We start from the raw sequence: 7,579 nt of genomic DNA on the forward strand, positions 1-7,579 counted from the left end.
TACTAGCGGATTTTGCGCCGTTTGAGCAAAGCCATTTATTACATTGTGCGTCGGATAAGCTAAAGTTATGAGATATATACAAAAAAACCATTATATAATACAATATCTTATGCACCAAAAATCATCTCTCATTGTTTTTCAAGTATAAGATGAAATGCTCACATACATAGTTAGAAAAACATATCATGAAAACAATATTTACATGTATAGCAGTATCCGTTTTGTATCATACAATGTATAAATAATCTAATGTTGGTCAAAGATAACAAAAATAAAAAATAATGAAGGAAATAGGAAAATGGACAAAAGAATAGCGGAGATACATGTTTTTTTTGACTATATCAAGAGAGGATTTTGCATAGGTTGCCATCATATTTGCTGTATTTCATGCTCTAAAAATCAAACCATGCAATTTTTAATGCGCTTATTAAAATGCAGATATGGTCCTAGCTTTATTTAGGCAGTGTAACATGAGGGCTCAACAAACTTCCATATATATCCAGTGGAAAACCATGGGAACCCTACTCCTCCCCCACATCATTTATGACACAAGTGCCGAAAGCTGACGTCCAATAAAACCACTTCCCAGAGGAGCGCTTTGCACCAAGCACCAACCCCGGCAATAATAAGACGGGCGAGAGAGTGATTGAGCGGGCGTTTTATCTTTCTCTCTCTCTCTCTCTCGGTCGGCCAGTGTGACGGACTCGTCGCGGTGGAGGGGGGAGAGGGGGTTGAGCTCGCCGTCGATTCGAGGGGAGAGGAGGCGGGAGGAGAGGGGCGGCCACCCCGGGGAAACCGAGCCCTATCGGCCGCGGGGCCCCTCCATCGACCGCCAGTCGCCGCCGGCCATGGCAGGGGCGGCGCCGGATCGGGCGGCGCTGACGGTCGGCCCGGGCATGGACATGCCGATCATGCACGACAGCGACCGCTACGAGCTGGTGCGGGACATCGGCTCCGGCAACTTCGGCGTCGCCCGACTCATGCGCGACCGCCGCACCATGGAGCTCGTCGCCGTCAAGTACATCGAGCGCGGGGAGAAGGTATGCGTATGCCGCCGGTTCCCCTCCCTGCCGCCCCTTTCTCGATGCATGCCCCCTTCCCCCTTGAATCGATTCGGCGCTGTTTGACCAGCCTGTTTGCCCCCCATGTGCTGAATCGCGGCCGATTCGGGAGGCTCTAGCTGATTAGGACCTGTTCGATTCAGATGGTGTAGTTTTAGTGCTGAATCAGTTGATGCTGAGTGGCTAGCTTGTTCGTTTGTTCGCTCTGTGAATTATTAGGAGTCATACTTCTGTTTCAAGGACTGAATTGCTTGGTTAAGTTTTAGGTTTATCTTCATTGCCTGTGATTATTGGATGTAGATACTTCTACCTATTTCATGTGATATAGTTAGTATTTTCGACCTCTATGCGTGCATCGATCGATGCCGAGGCCGGGGTCTACCCTCCTTTTCGAAAAAGGAACTGCTCTAGTAGTTCTGTGGGTGCTTCGGTTTTGTTCTGATATGCCATAATTAGTGGTAATGAGACATCCAGGACAGCATTGCACCAAATGCCGATAAAATTAAAAGGTAGACTGAAAGTACCAAGATATACCCCGGTTGGCTGGTCATGCGGGCATGCACACGCCACCCGCCAGGGTTCGATCCTGGATCCAGCACGGTCTGACTCATATTTATCTTTAAATGCAAGGTACAGCTGCAGCCGTAATTTCCAAAATAACTTTTCAAATATAGCAAACTAATCTCCATCTACTTGATGGAGAACGGTGCTTGGTTGGTCAGTGGAGTGTGCTTCCTATTGGAGAGGGATCAATTCCTGGGATCGACTATGTGCCTTACTAACACCCTTGGGGTTTTCCTAGTATTAGGTGACAGCCTGTTGAGTCTTCAGTCATGAGTGTGCGTGTGTGTGCGCTTGTTAGGGGCCGTGATTGTCTGTTTTTCAAAGAAAATAAAACTCCATATGGGCAAAGATCCCTTTAGGTGTATTCAGTAAACGTGGTGTTTCTAAGTAGAAATATGTGGATGTAGTGATGTCTAGGAGTGGCATGGTTGTGAAAAGTTGTAAAATACACTCACAAGTCAAATTGATGTTGATAAATGCTAAAACTAGTATTTTTTTTGCTTTTGTAATTTACTCATCAGCTTTCCTCATTTAGAAATAACCCCTACATTTTTCTGCCTGCATGGTAAAGAAAGGTAAACAATTGCCACCCTGTTGTTTCAGCAAATGATCCCTTGACCCATGATCATTTGACCATCCATGTTTATCTAATTGCTTGTGGTTACAGCACATGCAATTGATCAGATTAAGTTTAATGCCAGTATATTTGACCAACTGAGGGGGCCCAGCCAAGTATTTTCTGGTCCAAGTAATTAGTTAATACTCAAATCAGCGAGTGTCCCTGTGTAACTCTTGTCACTATGAACTATTCCACTACTCTTATCCCATGCATAAGTCAATGTAGGTACATCCATGTATGGCATCCTTAATGTCAGTAGCAACACTTATTGGGGACAGGAAACTACCTGTTTTAGACAATTGAGATAAGAAATTATTCATAATAAATAATACACTTGTTGAGGCAAAGGAGGAGGAATAGCTAGCACGATTGGGTTTGGTGGCCTATTCTCACTTATACTTTAAGTATATCATACCATATTGTAGTTGGAATGTGGAATATGAATATGATTAAGCATCGCAAAAAAGAAGATTCTCAATCAACTGTTGCCCGTTGAAAGAGGTTGTAGTGTTATAAGCTTGAAAAAGATCACTAGACAAGTATGTTTAGACTCCCACCTTAAAAGGCACTTAATACTCTACACTGAACCCAGAATCTGATCCTACCTAAGTCCAGAATCTGCTACTTCTCTTGGTACAAAATGCCCAAGTCTGATTCCCTTATATCATATATCCATGATTGGAGTTGGCGTATCGGCCAACGCTTATGTGGCGAGCAATAACATTCCATAAGTCGGATCCCCCTGTATCATATATCCATGATTGGAGTTAGCTTATCAGGCAATGCTTTTGTGGTGAGCAATAATTTTCTATACCATTACTTGCTGTGGTCATTTCCTGGAAGTTTACTAAAAGAAGGTTCTCTTTCGGGATATTGGATCAGCAAAAGTCCGTTAGTTTTCTGGAAGGACATTTGAACTGATAGGTTGGCTAATTCCCTGGTCCTCTTGGGTTTTCTTTCCATAAAGCTCATATGTGAGCACATGCTTCATGGCCTGATATTATTTGTGATCCACCATCACTAGTCGAGTCATTTGAGCTTCGTGTAGATGGAAACTCCAGATGGTGAGTATGTGGGGTGGTAGCGTGAACATGTTCCTCCATTGTATAAATATTTAGACATTGGCTTGTTTCTTAAATACAAATCCTTAATAGTTGTGACTACCTGGTTGCCTTATTTTGTTTGTTCTGTTGTGCAGATAGACGAGAATGTCCAGCGTGAGATAATTAACCATAGATCACTGAAACATCCCAACATCATTAGGTTTAAGGAGGTAAGCCATGATCTTCTGCTTGTTCTCTAGTTCACCACAAAAGAGGAGAAAAAATAGCGAAAATAACTTGTGCGTCATGTATTTGTAGGTTATTTTAACACCGACCCATCTTGCTATTGTCATGGAATATGCATCTGGTGGTGAGCTTTTTGAGAGAATATGTAAAAATATACGATTCAGTGAAGATGAGGTATGTATCTGCTCTCTGGTTACTCTGCTGCATCTTTTTTCTTGACATGCATATATTTGCTTGAATCATTGGTGGGACTAAGTGCATATGTCCTTTTTTAGGCTCGCTACTTCTTCCAGCAGCTTATATCTGGAGTCAGCTACTGCCATTCGATGGTATCGGTTATTTACACAACCTATCTTTCACCTATTGTTACTATGTGTTCATATGTTGCAGTATGCTAAACTGTTCCATTTTATTCTTAATTTCTTATCTTCAAGCAAGTATGTCACCGTGACTTGAAGCTGGAGAACACATTGCTGGACGGTAGTCCTGCTCCTCGCTTGAAGATATGTGATTTCGGCTATTCTAAGGTGCTTACATAATTGAACTCGTTATTCTAGATAATTTTTGTAAAATACATTGCATATGGGTGTTTTCAAAATGATTCACAAGATATTTAAGTCAATGTTCATGCAGTTAGATAGAAATTTTATGGTTTCCTGGCGTTGCGTTTAGAACAGCGGGATCAATATTTTACCCTATGGGCCTGTTGTGTTCATAGGTTCTTTCTGATAAACCATGACAAACATTCTTCATTTTCTGCAGTCTTCAGTTCTCCATTCACAACCAAAATCAACTGTTGGAACACCTGCTTATATTGCACCTGAAGTTCTGTTGAAGAAAGAATATGATGGCAAGGTATGCAAGTTCTCGAGCTCTGTTAATCTTCGGAGGGGTGTAGTATAGTTCACCGCATATGCAACTTAGTTTGAGAGACGTAAACTGGCAACAGGTCTAGTTGTTTGGTCTCCTAATCTGAATTTCTGTATACTGTATATTGAAGGCTGAACCCTTGTATGTGCACCGTTAGGCTAAGAATATGTGTCCCTTTAGTCAAGATGGTACTACACATGTACTTGTCACAGGCTATTGTACAGAGTGTAGTGTGATGAAATCATTCCTTGGTTTTGAAGGAAAATGGCCTAGCTTCCCAGTGATGTTTCCCCTGTTGCACTTGATATGCTGGTCCATTTTTCTGGGACCATTGTTAGATGTGTTTATTATGATCTCATCCTGGTATGCCCTTTTATGTGTCTGATGAAATCGTAGAAATGTTATACATTTTAAGTGTTTGTAAATTCAGTACAAGGCTTGTTACCGCCCAGTGTTCACTGGTCATTACTGGTTACTAATGGCAATCAGTTTGACCTAAACACTGGAGAGGAACCTTAATGCCTGGTCGGGAGTCATTGGAAATTAGCTGCCTGTGATTGGTTTTCTGACTTTCTGGGGAACTTGGTAGCATTGGTGAGTGTTACATCTTCCCTCACATTTCGAAATAGTATCCTCATAAGTACTTACATTTGAAAACATGCAAACTCAGTTAGATAGGCGCACATTTATCAGAGATCAGAGCAATTTACAGAGGAAAATTTGGCTTTTAAACAGCCCACTCTTATTTGACCCAACCAGGATGTCAGATCACTGATGTTAATTGACTTGTTACCTCCCAAGACAAGGAACCCACCCTTGCTCATACTGACTTACTATTTGTACATGACTAAAACAGATTGCTGATGTATGGTCCTGTGGTGTGACTCTTTATGTCATGGTAGTCGGTGCATATCCTTTTGAGGATCCAGAAGAACCTAAAAACTTTCGGAAGACAATTCAGGTTATCTTATTTCTCTTCTTTCCTTTGTCATGATTTAGGCCTTTTAAACTAAAAACTAATACTATGACATCACCTTTGCAGCGTATCTTGAGTGTTCAGTATTCAATTCCAGATAACGTGGACATATCTCCAGAGTGCAGGCACCTAATTTCGAGGATTTTTGTTGGGGATCCTGCGTTGGTGAGTCTTTGGATGTTCAATTCTAGAAACTAGCTTAGCTATCATATCCTGTATTATGACTTACGTGTACCGTGCCTCTTTACATTTTCTTCATGTTTTGCTCAAAACTTAACCTGACAATCAAAGTATAACCAGTGAGGGATAACTGCCTTTTTGCAGAGTCCCCATTAGGGGGTCAGGGCAGCTTGAGGTTTTACCATACAGTAGTGAATTACACCTCTTAGGTTCTTCAACTGCCGCTGGGCTTATATGTGGCAATGTGCATGTGTTTTTTACAAGACCAAGCTAGGCTGTTTGTGTCTGTGTTTTAGTAATTATACTTGTGTCATTGCACTGTGTTTGTCATCATTGTTCCGCTTGCTGACCTATATATAACTGTTTGGCACAGTATATCTCCTTTGTCATCATTAGTAATATTATTTTACTAATTTTAGGCTACCGATGTAACTGTTTGGTATTCCCTCCATCCCATAATATAAGAGCGTTTTTGACACTAGTGTGGTGTGAAAAACGCTCTTATATTATGGGACGGAGGGAGTATAATATATCTCCTTTGGAAGATCTAGTGTGCAGCCATCAGTTCAACAAAAAGTAGTGCATTTCAGTAGGACGGTTTTGATATGGGGATCATCTCTGCAGTCTACATTGCCACCACTTACATTATCCTTTCTGTGTACTTAGGCATACTCGTGTCTAATGCAGTGATACCTTATTTGCATTCCATTGTATTTATGTGTATCATTTTCATGACACTGCTGGTGATGATAAATGCAGAGGATAACCATCCCTGAAATACGGAGCCATAACTGGTTCTTAAAGAACCTTCCCGCTGATTTGATGGATGATGATAGCATGAGCAGCCAATACGAGGAGCCTGAGCAGCGAATGCAGACGATGGATGAGATCATGCAAATTCTAACAGAGGCCACCATACCACCTGCTTGTTCTCGTATAAACCACATCCTAACTGATGGATTCGACATGGATGATGACATGGATGACCTTGAATCAGACTCAGATCTTGATATCGACAGCAGTGGAGAGATCGTGTATGCGATGTGAGCCATCTCTGCCGGCGACCGTATCGAAACAACCATAGAAAGCAGCTGAAGGGCACATGGTGACCTGATGTTGTACCCTGTCAAAAGAGCTAGCAGCACTTTGTGGGAAACAATCGTTCTGTGTTTTGCAAGCGAAAGTCCCCGTCCTGTTCTGGTTGTAATATAATGGGGGTTAGTCCCTGGAGAAGCATCCTTTCTGTTCCTGTTGTGCTACATATGTGCAAATAGTTCGTACTCCTGTTGTTAATGTGTGAACCTGTGACTGAACTTGGTTTTATTTTATGTTTATTACTGTATATCTATTGACCTGTTGTTTGGGCTACTTTGCCAGAAAAATGCAGGTTAAATTCGATCTAAAATAAATAAATACAGGGGAAGTAAATAACCGTTTTTTCTGTATTCATACACTATCAGTCTATGTATGTCTTTTTTGCAACTGTCACATACAAAATCTAGTTTCCTTTTTATCTTGTACTTTCTCTGTTCCAAAATATTTGAAGTTGTAGGTGTCCTAAGTCAAACTTCCGTATGTTTGAGCAAATCTATATAATTTTTTTACTAACACCCATTATGTTGTATATGTTCCCGTAGGCTTGGTCAAACCTAAAAAAGTTTAATTCAGGACAAAACTAGAGCTTCAAATATTTTGAAATGGAGGGAGTGATGACCAATTATTGCAAGTGTTTCAATGGTGAGTAGTGAAAGTTTCGATCCTTTTGTATGGGCAGAAGGCTTCATGTTTGGCCATCTTCTTTTAAATCATTATTATGTTTATCTTGTTATGTTAGGTTTTACCTTATGGGACATCACAATTGTTCCATCAAAAGAAAAAAAAAACTAGCATCACATTTTTTAGCGAATTTAGCATCACTTTGGATGTGTCGAGGACCTACTTCTTTTGTATCAAAGAAAATACATGTTAAACCCTCAACCATAAGATAGTCCTTAAATAGTTGATAGGGATAGACATAAAC

At 41.0% G+C, this 7,579-nt stretch overlaps 1 protein-coding gene across 1 annotated transcript; it reads left to right on the forward strand.

Moving 5' to 3' along the window:
• Window positions 1-658: 658 nt before the first annotated feature.
• LOC123105130 (serine/threonine-protein kinase SAPK8) lies at window positions 659-6,907 on the forward strand. The gene is made up of 9 exons (XM_044527131.1): window positions 659-1,040; window positions 3,443-3,517; window positions 3,606-3,707; window positions 3,809-3,862; window positions 3,968-4,060; window positions 4,296-4,388; window positions 5,260-5,364; window positions 5,446-5,544; window positions 6,319-6,907. The coding sequence occupies exons 1-9, from the start codon at window positions 849-851 to the stop codon at window positions 6,604-6,606; spliced, it is 1,101 nt and encodes a 366-aa protein (XP_044383066.1). The 5' UTR covers window positions 659-848; the 3' UTR covers window positions 6,607-6,907.
• Window positions 6,908-7,579: the final 672 nt, after the last annotated feature.

The sequence above is a fragment of the Triticum aestivum genome, chromosome 5A, assembly GCF_018294505.1.
Source record: "Triticum aestivum cultivar Chinese Spring chromosome 5A, IWGSC CS RefSeq v2.1, whole genome shotgun sequence".
In the NCBI taxonomy this organism is placed as follows: domain Eukaryota; kingdom Viridiplantae; phylum Streptophyta; class Magnoliopsida; order Poales; family Poaceae; genus Triticum; species Triticum aestivum.

Coding starts and splice junctions, on each gene's coding strand:
- LOC123105130 (XM_044527131.1), top strand. CDS start 849: ATGGCAGGGGCGGCGCCGGATCGGGCGGCGCTGACGGTCGGCCCGGGC. Junction 3,518..3,605: donor ACATCATTAGGTTTAAGGAG/GTAAGCCATGAT, acceptor ATGTATTTGTAG/GTTATTTTAACACCGACCCA. Junction 5,365..5,445: donor ACTTTCGGAAGACAATTCAG/GTTATCTTATTT, acceptor TCACCTTTGCAG/CGTATCTTGAGTGTTCAGTA.